The sequence below is a fragment of the Rattus norvegicus genome, chromosome 5, assembly GCF_021556685.1.
Source record: "Rattus norvegicus strain SHRSP/BbbUtx chromosome 5, alternate assembly SHRSP_T2T, whole genome shotgun sequence".
NCBI lineage: Eukaryota > Metazoa > Chordata > Mammalia > Rodentia > Muridae > Rattus > Rattus norvegicus.
In genome coordinates this window covers 20,793,756-20,813,193 of record NC_141538.1, presented here as the reverse complement: position 1 = coordinate 20,813,193, position 19,438 = coordinate 20,793,756, and the positions used below count along the sequence as shown (strand labels likewise).

The window sequence follows — 19,438 nt, the reverse complement described above, 5'->3', positions numbered from 1 at the left end:
AGCAAGGATTTGAACTCCCAACAAGATTCTATAGTATATTCCCTTTCCACAAAAATGTAGAGAATTCCATCCTAATACCAGAACCTGGTTTATTTAGGAAAGCAAATGAAACCAAAAAAAGAAAGAAAGAGAGAGAGAGAGAGAGAGAGAGAGAGAAAGAAAGAAAGAAAGAAAGAAAGAAAGAAAGAAAGAAAGAAAGAAAGAGAAAAGCAGAAACCTTCAGTGGTGTATCCTATGAGTGGCTCAGGGTTCTAGCCCCATACCTCCTGCATGGTTATCCACTGTGGGAACATAGCTTGTGCTTCTGAAGACACCATGTGGAAATGTATGTCTCACTCTACCTGTAAAGTCTAGCTTGCAAATGTTCTTGTGTTTTCCATAGATATTTTGTCATATTTTTCTCTTAAAAATTAAATTAACATGTATTTTATGCTCACAGAATGGGAGGGGATGCTTGGGATTCTTCTTGGAACGAAGTGATACTATATGTGCAGCCGATCCCTGCTTCCTAGCCACAGCCCAGCTGTGCCACAGAATCTACTTCTGTTTATACTGAGGGCTAACGAACCTGCTCACAAGTGCTGACACTGCTGCAGCAGAGTTGCCATGAGATGACCCAGAGGGAGAAAGCAACATCTTGAAAAGAGAGTGAGGCAGAGAGTGATAAGAGCAGAGGGCAGGATAAGCACTATACTGGGGCACCCTTGGTTTTCTCATCCTGAGCAGAATCCTCTTGGAATACAGAACCCCTCCTCACCACTCCAGTATAAACAATGCCAAGTCAAGGAGATTCTTAGCTGCGTTGTTGCTGTGGCTTAGCACAGTCTCTGGATCCAGCTAAAGGCATAAGGAAAGTGTCCCACAGGACCCCTGTGGATATCAATTTGGTCACCTCCTGTTACTGGATTTAGGAAACTGCTCAAGAAAATTCAAGTGTAATTAGAGTTCAAAGTCCTGGGTTTGACTTTCCGTGCTTGAACTGTGACTCATCTGCTTGGCCTGCAAGTCACAGAAACAAAAAGGGTTTCCCCTGACCACATCGCCATGATCCTCAATAAGATCCTCACAGAAAACCAGAGCGCCAGCTGAATTTTGACTTGTGGCACAGAAGTGCTCTACCAATAAAAATCTGTTGTCCAGATGGATTCATGAGAACGGGTTCCCACAGGCATTTAGGAAGCCAGAATAACAAACAAGGAGCTGTAGGAGGCTGTGAGGGTGATTGGGAACACAGTTCCCACTGCCTTAATACATGATTCAATAGAAAATAGATTATAGCAATCACATGAGCTTATGTGCTAGTATAATTTTAGAAAGGCAAAATTAGCATATGCTTATAATACAAAATAATTGGAAGTAAATATTTAAAATGTATTGTCTTTTAGACCTTCCTGAGGTTGGCTCTGAGAAGCTATGCACAGGGTGAGATATCCGAATACGCATCTATATTTTGTCACAATTGGAACCAATGCAGCTGACAGGATGTATGGATTCAAAAAGCAAAACTTGCTTAAGAGTGCCCATTTCCTGTTGTGCTGATGACATCTGTCAGCTTTCCTCACTGCTGACATGGCATAATGCTAGGGCTCTCTTGACTATCTTTAGAGAAGAGGCTACAGAGTGTTCTTGAAAATGAATGCATCCATCTTGTCCATTCATAAAACATCCTGAATGCATCCATCTTGTCCATTCATAAAACACCCTTATTTAATCATTACCCAGCTACCTCAAAAGACGCTAGGTCAGACATTGGTGAAGAACACTAAGAAACTGAGCTTTGCAGAATAATAATAAGAGAAGGAAAGAGGGTTGGGGATTTAGCTCAGTGGTAGAGTGCTTGCCTAGCAAGCACAAGGCCCTGGGTTCGGTCCTCAGCTCCAAAGGGGAAAAAAAAGACAGAAGGAAAGGGTGGCAGACGGCCTTTCTATTCAACCTTATATGTAACCCCAATTGCACAAAAAGTCAAAATATCAAGACCAGCTATAAACTTGAATGGAATGAACGCCTGAAAACTTTAGCAAGTGTTTCTCATAGTCTCTCAACTATCTGGAGTCTACATACAAAGACTGCTATAGGAGCTTGAGAAATGCTTGGTAATGCAGATGCAGTGCAAGCATCAGAACTCAGCACAAATACTAGTAGGCACTGTGACTTGTGTCTCTAAGCCACACATTAGTGGGCTAGAGATTCCTATAGCATTCAAGCCATCAGTTCTAGCAAATCAGTAAGCTCTGTGCTCAGGAAGAGACCTGCTCTCTTAAAAAATACATAGTGATACTGGGAAATATAAATTATAGGTCTTTAGTCTCCACACCTGTACCATGCCCACATATGTGCACACACCCACAATCATCATCATCACCTGAACCTTGGACTCAGTAATCACAAGTTGCTGTCTCCCTAAAGTTTGCCCCTTTTATAGATATGGAGGAGTGTATCTGTCTGGTGCTGAGTACTAAAGAAGGGCTCAGGGAATGTCACATGTTATTAAAATCACCAGTGGTGCTGGTGATAAGATATCGAAGGTGGGCTTTAGCAAAACGCCTGGCTTTGGATGCTAGAAGACTCGGCTGAAGAGCAGGTAAGAGACAACAGAGCCAGCTTGAGTTGGTAACCTGTGCATTTGCCAAGGTGGCTATGCTGCTTGTCACAATTGATCAAATGGAAAGAACCCTCTGTATGTTTGGTCAGTGTCAGGACTCACCACCCATCTCTGTACTAGGCTTTAGTTTGACCCTTTAAAAATAAGCATTGAGGATCCCATTTCAGAGCAGGAGACCTAGACACAGTTCAACAGGTGTCTTTATTCTGTTTCTTAATTGGCTCTGCAAAGCTACATTTCTTTGCACTTGTAGGTGTGGGTCAACCTTCTCTCTGTGTGTTGGGTAGCCATTCTAATATCAAATAAAATCAATTTTCAACTAAAAGTCATCAAAAAAGATAAGGAAGGACACTTCATATTCATCAAAGGAAAAATCCACCAAGATGAACTCTCAATCCTAAATATCTATGCCCCAAATACAAGGGCACCTACATATGTAAAAGAAACCTTACTAAAGCTCAAAACACACATTGTACCTCACACAATAATAGTAGGAGATTTCAACACCCCACTCTCATCAATGGACAGATCATGGAAACAGAAATTAAACAGAGACGTAGACAGACTAAGAGAAGTCATGAGCCAAATGGACTTAACAGATATTTATAGAACATTCTATCCTAAAACAAAAGGATATACCTTCATCTCAGCTCCACATGGTACTTTCTCCAAAATTGACCATATACTTGGTCAAAAAATGGTCCTCAACAGGTACAGAAAGATAGAAATAATCCCATGCGTGCTATCAGACCACCACGGCCTAAAACTGGTCTTCAATAACAATAAGGGAAGAATGCCCACATATACGTGGAAATTGAACAATGCTCTACTCAATGATAACCTGGTCAAGGAAGAAATAAAGAAAGAAATTAAAGACTTTTTAGAATTAATGAAAATAAAGGTACAACATACCCAAACTTATGGGACACAATGAAAGCTGTGCTAAGAGGAAAACTCATAGCGCTGAGTGCCTGCAGAAAGAAACAGGAAAGAGCATATGTCAGCAGCTTGACAGCACACCTAAAAGCTCTAGAACAAAAAGAAGCAAATACACCCAGGAGGAGTAGAAGGCAGGAAATAATCAAACTCAGAGCTGAAATCAACCAAGTAGAAACAAAAAGGACCATAGAAAGAATCAACAGAACCAAAAGTTGGTTCTTTGAGAAAATCAACAAGATAGATAAACCCTTAGCCAGACTAACGAGAGGACACAGAGAGTGCTTCCAAATTAACAAAATCAGAAACGAAAAGGGAGACATAACTACAGATTCAGAGGAAATTCAATAAATCATCAGATCTTACTATAAAAGCCTATATTCAACAAAACTTGAAAGTCTGCAGGAAATGGACAACTTCCTAGACAGATACCAGGTACCGAAGTTAAATCAGGAACAGATAAACCAGTTAAACAACCCCATAACTCCTAAGGAAATAGAAGCAGTCATTAAAGGTCTCCCAACCAAAAAGAGCCCAGGTCCAGACGGGTTTAGTGCAGAATTCTATCAAACCTTCATAGAAGACCTCATACCAATATTATCCAAACTATTCCACAAAATTGAAACAGATGGAGCACTACCGAATTCCTTCTATGAAGCCACAATTACTCTTATACCTAAACCACACAAAGACCCAACAAAGAAAGAGAACTTCAGACCAATTTCCCTTATGAATATCGACGCAAAAATACTCAATAAAATTCTGGCAACCGAATCCAAGAGCACATCAAAACAATCATCCACCATGATCAAGTAGGCTTCATCCCAGGCATTCAGGGATGGTTTAATATATGAAAAACCATCAACGTGATCCATTATATAAACAAACTGAAAGAACAAAACCACATGATCATTTCATTAGATGCTGAGAAAGCATTTGACAAAATTCAACACCCCTTCATGATAAAAGTCCTGGAAAGAATAGGAATTCGAGGCCCATACCTAAACATAGTAAAAGCCATATACAGCAAACCAGTTGCTAACATTAAACAAAATGGAGAGAAACTTGAAGCAATCCCACTAAAATCAGGGACTAGACAAGGCTGCCCACTCTCTCCCTACTTATTCAATATAGTTCTTGAAGTTCTAACCAGAGCAATCAGACAACAAAAGGAGGTCAAGGGGATACAGATCGGAAAAGAAGAAGTCAAAATATCACTATTTGCAGATGATATGATAGTATATTTAAGTGATCCCAAAAGTTCCACCAGAGAACTACTAAAGCTGATAAACAACTTCAGCAAAATGGCTGGGTATAAAATTAACTCAAATAAATCAGTAGCCTTCCTCTACACAAAAGAGAAACAAGCCAAGAAAGAAATTAGGGAAATGACACCCTTCATAATAGACCCAAATAATATAAAGTACCTCGGTGTGACTTTAACCAAGCAAGTAAAAGATCTGTACAATAAGAACTTCAAGGACACTGAAGAAAGAAATTGAAGAAGACCTCAGAAGATGGAAAGATCTCCCATGCTCATGGACTGGCAGGATTAATATAGTAAAAATGGCCATTTTACCAAAAGCAATCTACAGATTCAATGCAATCCCCATCAAAATACCAATCCAATCCTTCAAAGAGTTAGACAGAACAATTTGCAAATTCATCTGGAATAACAAAATACCCAGGATAGCTAAAGCTATCCTCAACAATAAAAGGACTTCAGGGGGAATCACTATCCCTGAACTCAAGCAGTATTACTGAGGAATAGTGATAAAAACTGAATGGTATTGGTACAGAGACAGACAGATAGACCAATGGAACAGAATTGAAGACCCAGAAATGAACCCACACACCTATGGTCACTTGATTTTTGACAAAGGAGCCAAAACCATCCAATGGAAAAAAGATAGCATTTTCAGCAAATGGTGCTGGTTCAACTGGAGGGCAACATGTAGAAGAATGCAGATCGATCCATGCTTATCACCCTGTACAAAGCTTAAGTCCAAGTGGATCAAGGACCTCCACATTAAACCAGATACACTCAAACTAATAGAAGAAAAACTAGGGCAGCATCTGGAACACATGGGCACTGGAAAAAATTTCCTGAACAAAACATCAATGGCTTATGCTCTAAGATCAAGAATCGACAAATGGGATCTCATAAAACTGCAAAGCTTCTGTAAGGCAAAGGACACTGTGGTTAGGACAAAACGGCAACCAACAGATTGGGGAAAGATCTTTGCCAATCCTACAACAGATAGAGGCCTTATATCCAAAATATACAAAGAACTCAAGAAGTTAGACCGCAGGGAGACAAATAACCCTATTAAAAAATGGGGTTCAGAGCTAAACAAAGAATTCACAGCTGAGGAATGCTGAATGGCTGAGAAACACCTAAAGAAATATTCAACATCTTTAGTCATAAGGGAAATGCAAATCAAAACAACCCTGAGATTTCACCTCACACCAGTGAGAATGGCTAAGATCAAAAACTCAGGGGACAGCAAATGCTGGCGAGGATGTGGAGAAAGAGGAACACTCCTCCATTGTTGGTGGGATTGCAGACTGGTACAACCATTCTGGAAATCAGTCTGGAGGTTCCTCAGAAAATTGGACGTTGAACTGCCTGAGGATCCAGATATACCTCTCTTGGGTATATACCCAAAAGATGCCCCAACATATAAAAAAGACATGTGCTCCACTATGTTCATTGCAGCCTTATGTATTTCCAGCCAGAAGCTGGAAAGAACCCAGATGCCCTTCAACAGAGGAATGGATCCATCTACACAATGGAATATTACTCAGCTATCAAAAACAATGACTTTATGAAATTCGTAGGCAAATGGTTGGAACTGGAAAATATCATCCTGAGTGAGGTAACCCAATCACAGAAAAACACACATGGTATGCACTCATTGATAAGTGGCTATTAGCCCAAATGCTTGAATTACCCTAGATGCCTAGAACAAATGAAACTCAAGACGGATGATCAAAATGTGAATGCTTCACTCCTTCTTTAAAAGGGGAACAAGAATACCCTTGGCAGGGAATAGAGAGGCAAAGATTAAAACAGACACAGACGGAACACCCATTCAGAGCCTGCCCCACATGTGGCCCATACATATACAGCCATCCAATTAGACAAGATGGATGAAGCAAAGAAGTGCAGACCGACAGGAGCCGGATGTAGATCTCTCCTGAGAGACACAGCCAGAATACAGCAAATACAGAGGCGAATGCCAGCAGCAAACCACTGAACTGAGAATGGAACCCCCGTTGAAGGAATCAGAGAAAGAACTGGAAGAGCTTGAAGGGGCTGGAGACCCCTTATGAACAACAATGCCAAGCAACTAGAGCTTCCAGGGACTAAGCCACTACCTAAAGACTATACATGGACTGACCCTGGACTCTGACCTCATAGGTAGCAATGAATATCCTAGTAAGAGCACCAGTGGAAGTGGTAACCCTGGGTCCTGCTAAGACTGAACCCCCAGTGAACTAGATTGTTGGGGGGAGGGCGGCAATGGGGGGAGGATGGGGAGGGGAACACCGATAAGAAAGGGGAGGGGGAGGGGGAAGTTTGCCCGGAAACCGGGAAAGGGAATAACACTCGAAATGTATATTAGAAATACTCAAGTTAATAAAAAAAAAGTCTATTTAAACAGTGTGTGCTTTTCACATGCAACACAATAATCGTCCCCAGAAAAGAACTAATATTAGGAATGGTTACAGATTGCTTTCAGATTCCATGTGGGAATAATACATTCACCTGAATCTTCCACAAGAGGCAGGCCTGTCTCAACACATAGAAGATTTTAAAATACTGTTTAGCAGCATTCTCCTTCAAAATAATTACAAGTCAAAGCTAGCACCAGATGGAAAATGTGCATTCTTTCTGAAATCCACCAAAGTGTTTAAAAAGGCATTCACTAAAGCATACGGTCAGGTAGGTGTTCGATTATGAAAGGTCACTCATATGTATGTTCTAGTCATGTGTGCACTCGGTTTAATGAAAGTCAGTATTCAATCTTGCTTTGATTTATTTTCCAGATGATTCGTTACACTGACTCTCAGCAGTATCGACTGATTAAAATGCTACCATTTGCCAACTGGACTGCTGTCAACTGTTTTCTGCCTTCTTTATTACACTCACAATTCAGCGCTAAAGGCTTTCCTCCACACTACAACACAAATGATAGTCAAATTCCTACCATAGGAAAAAAGAGCTGAAGTTTAATTAATTTAATTAACTAATTGTCAGCATTGACCTAATCAATGTCAGTGGTAAATACGTAACCTGTGGTGTCAAGGTAAGTTACTTGCATATGTCGCCATTCAAATGCTACATTTTATCCAAGCAAAACCGCCAAGCAGAATGTGTCTGTATTTCTTTTATGGTACAATGACTCTAAAGATATAGTTATCTGAATTTACAGCATGTCATTTTGGCATAAAGCCAATATAAATGAAGAGAAGATGTTTTGAGTCTAAGGCATCTGTGAGCAATAGCACCGTTACTTACAAAGTGTATGAGTCAGATTGTTGCATAATACAGACACCAACAACAGACTCCCTTCCTGTGGAATCTTCAGTGTTGCTACTGTCTCATCAGGATACCTTGTCCTGTGAGAAACCTGTACATAAATCGTACTACTACTGATCCAAGTTGTGCATTGTTAGATGAAGAAAGAGAATACAAACAAAAAAAATGTATTGTATCTATTGGTGAACACTTATGGCACACCTATATTTAATAACAGCCAAATCAACATAATGGAAACACTTATCTCCATAAAGACAATAAAGTTAAGTGATATTTTCCAGAGAGGAAAAAAAAAAGACTGGAGGGGAGAGTTGATCCGATCCAACATTTCTCTGTACCCAAATCCTGTAGGGGGAGAGAGATGAACTCTCAGAAGTACAGAAAATTCTGAGAGCTCATGGGACACCACCACTTTTGCTCACATTCCTGGCCCCAGAGGAAAGTGCCTAGAGCCCTCAGGACACACAAACACAGGAACAGGATGAGACAGGTACCTTCTGATGTCTGCCAGCACCCAAAGCTGACCCTGTCCCACAGCTCTCTGTACCTAGATCGAAATGGGAGAAAGTGAGTCTTCAGGAGTGCTAACACACAGGCTTACAGGAGGGTCAAGCCACTGTCAGAGACAGCAAGACAAGCCAACACCAGAGACAACCTGATGGCAAGAAGCAAGCAAAGAAATGTAAGCAACAGAAACCAGGACTCCCACCAAAGCAAATATTGGATATCCCAACAAACCGAAAAAGCAAGATTTGGATTTAAAATCACATCTCATGATGATGATAGAGGATTTTAAGTAGGACATAGGAAAGTTCCTTAAAGAAATAACGGACAACACAAGTAAACAAGTAGAAGACCTTAAAAAGGAAGCACAAAAATCCCTTAAGAAATTAGAGGAAAACACAACTAAACTGGTGAAGGAATTCAACAAAACCATTCACTATCTAAAAATGAAAATAGAAACAATAAAAAAATAACAAAGGGAGAAAACCCTGGAGATAGAAAATCTAGGAAAGAGATCAGGAGTCATAGACACAAACATAACCAACAGAATACAAGAGATAGAAGTGAGAATCTCGGGGCAGAAGATACCATAGGAAACATTGAAATAACCATTAAAGATAATGTAAAACACAAAAAGTTCCTAACCCAAAACATCCAGGAATTCCAGGACAAAAGGAGAAGATCAAACCTAAGGATAATAGGTATAGAAGAGAGCAAACACTCCCAAATTAGAGGGCCAGTAAATATATTCAACAAAAGTGTAGAAGAAAACTTTCCTAACCTAAAGAAAGAGATGCCCATAAACATACAAGAAGCCTACAGAACTCCAAATAGATTGGACAAGAAAAGCAATTCCTCCCATCACATAATAGTCAAAACACCAAATGCACAAAACAAAGAAAGAATATTAAAAGCACTAAGGGAAAAAAGTCAAGTAACATATAAAGACAGACCTATCAGAATTACACCAAACTTCTCAACAGAGAAAATGAAAGACAGAAGATTCTGAGAAAATGTTATACAGACCCTAAAAGAACGCAAATGCCAGACCAGGCTACTATATTCAACAAGACTCTCAATTACCATAGATGGAGAAACCAAGATATTACATGAGAAAACCAAACTTACACCATATCTTTCTAAAAATCCAGTGCTACAAAGGATAATAGATACTAAACTCCAACACATGGAGAGAAAATACACCCTAGAAAAAGAAAGAAATACTCCTGTAACAAACCCAAAAGAAGAGAGACACACAAACATAATTCCACCTCTAACAACAAAAGTAACAGGAAACAACAATCACTATTCCTTAATATCTCTTAATGTCAATGGTCAATTCCCCAATAAAAAACATAGACTAACAGACTGGATATGTAAAGAGGACCCAGCATTTTGCTGCATACAGAAAACCCACCACGGAGACAAAGGCATACACTACCTCAGAATAAATGGCAATTGTTAAAAAGAAACAAGCTGGAGTAGCCATTCTAATATTCTAATATCAAATAAAATCAACTTTGAACCAAAAGTTATCAAAAAAATAAAAAGGAAGGAAGGATACTTCATATTCATCAAAGGAAAATTTGGCCAAGATAAACTCTCAATCCTGAATATCTATGCTCCAAATGCAAGAGCACCTACATTCATAAAAGAAACCTTACTAAAGCTCAAAGCTCACATTGCACCTCACACAATAATAGTATGAGATTTCAACACCCGACTCTTATCAATGGACAGATCATGGAAACCGAAACTAAAGAAAGAAACTTACAGAAGTTCTGAACCAAATGGATTGAGCAGATATTTATAGAACATTTCAACCTAAAACAAAAAACTATACCTTCTTCTCAGCATCTCTTGGTACCTTCTTCAAAATTGACTATATAATTTGTGACAATACGGACCTCAACGATACGATATGAGAATATTGAAATAATCCCATGCATCTTATCAGATCACCACAGACTAAGGCTGGTCTTTAATAACAACAAAAACATCAGAAACCCAGAAATACATGGAACTTGAACAAGGTTGTACTCAATGATGTCTTGGTCAAAAAAGAAATAAAGGAGAAATGAAAGACTTTTTAGAATTTAATGACAATGAAGGCCCAACATACCCAAACTTATGGGACCCAATGTAAGCAGTGCTAAGAGGAAAACTCATAGCTCTGGGTGCCTCCAAAATGAAACTGGAGAGAGCATACACTAGCAGCATGACAACACACCTAAAAGTTCTAGAACAAAAAGAAACAAATACAACAAAGAGGAGTAGAAGGCAGGAAATCATCAAACTCAGGGCTGAAATCAATCAAATGGAAACAAAAAGAACTATACACAGAATCAACAAAAGCAGGAGCTGGTTCTTTGAGAAAACAAACAAGATAGATAAACCCTTAACAAGATTAAACAGAGGACACAGAGAGTGTATCCAAATTAACAAACTCAGAAATGAAAATGGAGACATAACAACAGAATCTGAAGAAATTTTAAAAAATCATCAGATCCTACTACAAAGGCCTATATTCAACCAAACTGCAATATCTGGATGAAATAGACAATTTTCTAGACAGATATCAAGTACCAAAGTTAAATCAGGAACAAATAAACCATCTAAACCACCCCATAACTCCTAAAGAAATAGAAGCAGTTATTAAAATTCTCTCAACCAAAAAGAGCCCATGACCATATGGGTTTAGTAGAGAATTCTATCAGACTTTCATAGAAGGCCTATTACCAATAATGTCCAAATTATTCTACAAAATGCAAACAGAAGGAACACTACCGAAATCGTTCTATGAAGACACAATTATGCTTATACCCAAACCACACAGAGACGCAACAAAGAAAGAGAACTACAGACCAATTTCCCTTACAAATATCGATGTAAAAATACTCAATAAAATTCTTGCAAACTGAATACAAGCACATCAAAATGATCATCCATCATGATCAAGTAGGCTTCATCCCAGGAATTCAGGGGTGTATCAATATATAGAAATGCATCAATGTAATCCACTACATAAACAAATTCAAAGAAACAAACCACATGATCATTTCATTAGATGCTGAGAAAGCATTTGACAAAATTCAACACCCCTTCACGATAAAAGTATTGGAAAGTTCAGAAATTCAAGGCCCATATCTAAACATAGTAAAAGCAATATATATCAAATGAGTAGCCAACATCAAATTAAATGGAGAGAAACTTGAAGCAATCCCACTAAAATCAGGGACTAGTTAAGGCTGCCCACTCTCTCCCTACTTATTCAATTCAGTACTCAAAGTCCTCGCAAGAGCATTCAGACAACAAAGGAGGTCAAAGAGATATAAATTGGAAAGGAAGAAGTCAAAATATCACTATTTGCAGGTGATATGATAGTATACTTGAGTGACCCCAAAAGTTCCACTAGAAAACAACTAAGCCTGATAAATAACTTCAGCAAAGTGGCTGGGTATAAAATTAACTCAAACAAATCAGTAGCTTTTTTCTACTCAAAGAATAAACAGAGTGAAAAAGAAATTGGGGAAATGACACCCTTCTCAAATAGTCCCAAATATCATAAAATAACTTGGTTGACTAATCAAGAAAGTGAAATATCTGTATGACAAGAATTTTGAGTCTCTGAAGAATGAAATTAAAGAAGATCTCAGAAGATGACAAGACCTCCTTTGCTCATGGATGGGAAGGATTAATATATTAAAAATGCCAATTTTGCCAAAAGCAATCTACAGATTCATTGCAATCCCCATCAAAATTCCAATTCAATTATTCATAGAATTAGAAAGAATAATTTGCAAATTCATTTGGAATGACAAAAAATCTGGGATAGCAAAAGCTAACCTCAACAATAAAGAACTTCTGAGGGAACCAGCTTCCCTGTCCGCAAGCAGTATTACAGAGCAATAGTCATAAAAACTGTATGGTATTAGAACAGAGACAGGGAGGTAGATCAATGGAATAGAATTGAAGAACCAGAAATGAACCCACACAGCTATGGTCAGTTGATCTTTGACAAAGGAGCTAAAACCATCAATGGAAAAAAGATAGCATTTTCAACGAAGGGTGATGGTTCAACTGGAGGTCAGTATGTTGAAGAATGCAAATTGATCCATTCTTGTCACTCTGTACAAAACTCAAGTCCATGTGGATCAAGGACCTCCACATCAAACCATGTATACTCAAACTAATCGAAGAAAAAGTGGGGAAGAGCCTCGAAGATATAGGCACTGGGGAAATTTTCCTGAACAGAACACTAATGGTTTCCAGAACAAAACAGCAACCAACAGACTGGGAAAAGATCTTTACCAATTCTATATCAGATACAGGGCTAATATCCAAAAATGTACAAAGAATTCAAGAAGTTAGACTCCAGAGAATCGAGTAACCCTATGAAAAATGGGGTATAGAGCTAAAAAGAGTTCTCAGCTGAGGAATATTAAATGGCTGAGAAGCACCTAAAGAAATGTTCAACATTCTTAGTTATCAGAGAAATGCAAATCACAACAACCCCGAGATTCCACCTCATATCAGTCAGAATGGCTAAGAACAAAAGCTCAGGGGACAACAGATGCTGGCGAGGATGTGGAGAAAGAGGAACACTCCTCCATTGTTGGTGGGATTGCAAACTGGTACAACCATTCTGGAAATCAGTCTGGAGGATCCTCAGAAAATTGGACATTGAACTGCCTGAGGATCCAGCTATACCTCTCTTGGGCATATACCCAAAAGATGCCCCAAAATATAAAAAAGACACGTGCTCCACTATGTTCATTGCAGCCTTATTTATAATAGCCAGAAGCTGGAAAGAACCCAGATGCCCTTCAACAGAGGAATGGATACAGAAAATGTGGTACATCTACACAATGGAATATTACTCAGCTATCAAAAACAATGACTTCATGAAATTTATAGGCAAACGCGTGGAACTAGAAAATATCATCCTTGGTGAGGTAACCCAATCACAACAATACACACAGGGTATGCACTCACTGATAAATGGATATTAGTCCAAAAGTTTGGTTTACCCAAGATACAATTCACAGACTGGTTGATGCTCAAGAAGAAGGACAATCGAAGTGTGGATGCTTCAGTCCTTCTTAAAAGGGAGAACAAAAATGTTCATGGAAGGAGATATGGAGACAAAATTTGGAGCAGAGACTTAAGAAATGGCCACTCAGAGCCTACCCTACCTGGGGATCTAGCCCATATAAAAAACAGTCACTGAACCCAGACAATATTGCTGATACCAAGAAATGAGTGCTGACAGGTGCCTGAGATAGCTGTCTCCTGAGAATCTCTGCCAGAACATGACAAATACAGAAGCAAATGCTAGCAGCCAACCATTGAACTGAAAATGGGTTCCCCATTAGAGCAATTAGAGAAAGGATTGAAGGTGATTGAGGGGTTTGTAACCCCAAAAGAACAACAATATCAATCAACTAGAGCTCCCAGGAACTAAACCACTACCCAAAGAGTACACATAGACAGACCCATGGCTCCAGCTGCATATGTAGCAGAGGATGGCCTTGTTGTGCACCAAGGGATGAAAAGCCCTTGGTCCTGCCAAGGTTTGACACCCCAGTGTATGGGTAATATCAGGGCAGGGAGGCAGTGAAGGGTGTGTGGTTGAGAGGGAACACCCTCAAAAAAGAAGGGAGTGGAGGGTTGGTAAAGAGAGTTTGTGAACAGGAAACTGGGAAAGGAGATAAGATTTGAAATGTAAATAAAAAAATCCAATAAAAAAAAAGAGTGGATGATGCAAACAAATGCTTTATAAGACTAATGAGAATGAGGTAGCTACCATGATGTTAGGATGCTTTAGTACCTGCAAAAAGAAACTTTAGAATTTGGAAAATGAATTCACTCAACAGTGCATCATAACCAGTCAAGGCTCAGCTAATGGTCCATCTGTGCAGGATGTGAGAATAAGCAAAGATGGCTGTCTTCATCCTCTAGAGAAAGATGCTGGACAATAAGCAAGTGGTTCAAGTCATCTTTGGTTCACCTTGAGCATCCTGGAAGACCCTTTGGGGGAAATGAATTGGTAAAGGCAAACATCCGTGCCATCAATATCAGTTTATTGAGGACGATGGACCTCTGAGTAGGTGCCATTTCCCTCATCCTGACAAATTCTAGGGAAAGAGACATTTTCTGGACCTTTATGAATCCGTCATCTTGTGAACCATTGGTCATTTGTTTGATGTGAACGGCATTTTAGGAACATGAGAGTCAATCTTATGTGACAATTTAGCTAACCTATAAGGCTTAGATGCATAGTCAGACGATATTCTGAATGTCTGTGAAAGTTGTTTTGGAGTCAGACAATGAATATGGCTTCGGGCAAACCATTGAAGATTTTACTAAAATAAAGAGAGGCAAGAAGGAAGTCTGTCAAGAGATGGCCTTTGCATCTCAGGCTTTACATTGCAAAATTTTGACTTAGACTTCCACAACCAACGGAATTATGAACCAATTTCTTAAAGAGAACCCCCACATATACCACAATATACAGTTTATATAATATATAATTTATTATATTGTATACATATATAGATAAATCCCCCTCACATACCATATTGTATGCATACATAGACATACCATATTACCATACATGAACACTATAATGTATATGTATTTAAATACACATAGCATAGTGTACATATATAGAGATACATACACATACATATATAGTCACACACATATATCATATTATGTAGAGAGACAGACTGTTATAAACATACCCTATAACCTGTGTTCTCTGGAAAACCACAATCATGGCATGACCTTCCCTTTGTATTAGTTAAGAGATGACCCTAAAAGTACAGCAGTTGAGCTGACAAAATATCCATGTTCCCAACACTTCACATACACACTACATTACTCATGTAGTCAATGTGGTTTCTGCATAGTGAGATTGTTACCTATGCCATGGCATAGTTTAGCAAAGCAAGACTCAAAACCTTTAGTGCCATGAGTTTTACTGATTTAAAAGAGTTGTCATTTGAACTACAAGTGATGCTTTCCTGCCTCAGACCCTATTCAAGTGGGAAGCATGATACCATAGAAAACTGATGCCCATCTACAGACCTAAACCCACTAACTGTGTATCACTGATCTTACTAAGCTCTCTTTTACAATCCATGTTGATCGGATGGAAAAATAGAATGCACATGTACTTCAAATAGACCTAGCCCTATGAAGGGGTTGGTAAATATTACTTTTCAACCTGTCATAAAAACAAAAATGAGATACACTATATCCAAGATCATGCCTGTTTTACTCAGTTCTCTTCAGATATAATTTTGTATAGCTTGACTTCAAAGACATGTGTAACTTAGATTGACTGGGGCTTCTCAGCTAATTTTAAGCACAACATGGTCACATGGTAACCTTAAGGGCAGTATGGTTTCAGAGGGGTGAAAAATACTCATCGCCTCCTGAAGTGTAAATGCTCCTTCCTTATCTTCAGCAATAACTTGTTTTTTAAGACTTTTTCACAAAATTATAAACAAGAATATAGAAGAAAATATGCTTATGGAATAGACAACTAGGCTCCCTTTGAGACTATCACCAGTGTCTCCTCCTATGTTAAAGGCTTAGTCAACAGCCTGCGATGTGATGGAAACCTCTCAGGGCAGAACCTAGTTGAAAGTGTTTGCATTTCTGGAAAAACACACCCTAAGGAAGTAGTGGGACGTGGCCTCTTCCAGTCACTTTCTGTTTTTGTCTGCCATGTTCCTGCTGTGATGCACTGTCTCACCACAGGTCAAATGCAATGCCAACAATAAATCATGAACTAGAACATTCAAAACTGTGAGTCAGGATGAACCTTTTATTTTTATAAGTTGATTGTCACAGGAATTTTGTGATAGTGATGCAAGACCAGCTGACATCATATGTTGTCATATTACAAGACATATAGTATCTGGAATTGTGTTTATAAAATAAATGTGGGGATGAAGAAATGACAGCTTTGAGAAATCTCAAACTTGGAACCAGAACCATATTGATTGCCAGATGGCAATTGTACTTCTTTGCTACAATGTAGCCAAGGAAACCTTATAGAGATGCCTTTTGAGTTGCTGTTATTAAAATTAGCTCTACCTAAGATAAATATCTGTGATGGTATAAGGAAAGCATATCTGCTTTATACTCTCTGACTGGATTCTATATTCAGGTAGAATCCCAAACAGATGGGACAGTCATCACACTCTTGTCTTTCTGTATGTGACGTAAGCATTCTGCAATATGTAAGATGTGTCCCCTCATAAAGTGAGTGCTTGCCTCAGCACCCAGCAGGTTTCCTGTATGCTGCTAGGAACCACACACTCGATGAGCCACCCAAAGAGAGGTTATCATTCCCAAACTTTTAGGTCTCTTGTGCTCTGGCTGGGTTTTCTAGCACTCTGATATCACCAATAACATCCACTTTCCTTCTGTGGCACCTGCAGACAAAATATCCTAAAGAAATGAAAAGCATGTCTAGTCTTTGAGCAAACATCTGGTATTGCCAGGATGTTTTAAGCAGTGGACAGACAGAATACTCAGCCTGGTCTTGTGTACCGTCCACTAGCATACATCAGACATTTGCTTGAGTAGAGTCCAATTAGCCTAGTGTAGTCTCACAGTGTATACTGTCATATGTAAAGCCATTAAGAAAAGTAGTGTCTGCATTATAGGCATGAAAGGTATTTTTATTACTTCGTTTTGGCTTCGTATATCTATTTCTGTGGAAAAGTCCAAAGTACAAATTCTGTCTGTTATTCTAGCACCCAGTATTTAAACCTCCCAATAAATCTCAATAGTGCCACCATTTAAAAAAAATATATTTCTCAGGAAGATAACTTTACATTACAATGAAAACCATCCAGGCACACTACTCTATAAACAAATAATTAATATACGGGCACATTTGAAACAATATTCAGGAGATGGTTGAATGATGACAGATGACAAAAGTCAGGGCTGCTTAGAAAGAACCTCAGCATCGAATACTTTCTCACTGTGCTTTGCCACTGCAATTTCCTTTCTCAGGAAACCTCAACTGATTCTGAAGGTCACAGTGACATGAACAGCTTGCAGACTTGGACCATACCTGAGAGCTCCATAGATGTTTTCGTTGACACCCAAATTTCTCATAGCCATGTGTCCATTTGGAATTATCTTTCCCAATCAAGATGTAATGTTTGATATAGAAACAAAAGATTTGCATCTTATTTTTACATTATTTGGCCTTTAAATATGATCACTTACTTTTGTTCCACTTGGCCTGTTCTGAAGTGAGAGTATTAGGTGTATAATCGTTTATAACCAGGCTACTAGCCAACGCCTTTTGGGTTTTGCTGTCTAGGAGTGGTGGCTGTGCTATATCACACTCTGGTGTTGCCTTAAGTGGAACTTTTGGCATGTCTGAGCATCTTTTCCCTCACTTAAGCCTTTTCCCCCCTTTATTATGAGATTTTTCACTCTTGCTTTTTTGCTGTTTCTTTTCATTGTTTGGCTTTGGAAATTATTGAAAAACATGTGAAGTCATTCTCAGCTAGCACTAATATGATAACCCTTAAACTTTATCCCACATCGCAGCAGCAATCTCCATCTCAAACAAACAATGTAATCATTATTCATTCTCATGGGCTGATAAGTCAAACCACTGATCTTAAAATGAAATGGAATAATCCTGCCTGTGTGACTGTATCACTTTTATACACAGGCTCATGTGATGTCTTTTCTTTTTAGGGGCTCATTCCTTTCAGGTAATTTTAAGGCTTATTAAATATTTATGAGATTCCATGTTAAAACTTGAAAATGTACACACACACACACACACACACACACACACACACACACACACACATGCACATGTCTTGCTTCTGTGACTGACTCCTTAATTTATCACTTATCAGATATGTAATTATTTATTGTTTTATGGTTTTCCAATTTTTATTTTTAATTAAAAATACACCTATGTGCATTTGCATATATCTCTCAGGTAGGGCTCATTTTCTTGAATAATAGAATAATTCATATGTCATTCACTTTTCTAGTAATCTATCATGTAAATAGTACTACAAAAATCTCTTCATTATATAACAAGCAATTATTTTAAAGAAATCATCCCACAATACCTCTTATTATAGCATTTCAAGTACAATAGTCAGAGATGATATGTTTGTCATGCTTTGGACTCATAGGCCAATCTTCAATTACCTCAATTCCACTGATGTTAATGAAAGTCAAAGAGGGAGCAGCCAAGGCGAACATGGGGGTGGATGTTAATATTTCTCATTTACAGTTGATTGAAGCTGAAATGTTATGGATGGCTGTGTGGAAATTCATCATCCTTTAAAAAGTGCCCGGACTCTCCAAATAGTAGGTAAAACCAAAGGGAGAAGAAAACTGTTAAGTTTCAGTCACATGTGGAGAATGGCGTCCAATGAACATGTCAACAGAATAATACATAACAGACTCCAGAGAGAGACAGCAACAGGAGTTAGAAAAAACGCATCCACATTTCCTGTCAACACAAAGCCCTAGAGACCCCCTGACACCAGCCCAAAAAGCACAAGCTATGAGACATCTCTGAATCTCTGTTGGATTTGGTTCAGTCTCTCAGCCCAAATTCTGCTCCCAAATTCCAGCCCCATCCCTCCAGAGCAGTAGAGACATGGTGTACTCTCCAACCTGCCCCTCGGAAATCTACCACATTCCTGTGCTCATGGTTGGTGCCAGGTGGTATAGCCTTGTACATTTCCCCCCTTGCTACACGTCAAAACACAACTGGGTCTCCTATGCAAAATAGAATGTCTGCCTCAGATTCTTGTTTACCTGTATGATTCTAGAGATCA

The 19,438-nt window shown here is 38.8% G+C and overlaps 1 protein-coding gene across 1 annotated transcript in view; it reads right to left on the bottom strand.

Moving 5' to 3' along the window:
* The window catches only part of LOC148005649 (lipoxygenase homology domain-containing protein 1-like), a 103,258-nt gene extending 84,164 nt beyond the window's left edge, over positions 1-19,094 (bottom strand). Inside the window, exon 1 of the mRNA XM_087551571.1 lies at positions 18,801-19,094. Within this exon, the coding sequence (XP_087407697.1) occupies positions 18,801-18,854 (54 nt within the window). The 5' untranslated portion in view covers positions 18,855-19,094. The remainder of the gene's footprint in view (positions 1-18,800) is intronic.
* Between the last annotated feature and the right edge of the window lie 344 nt (positions 19,095-19,438).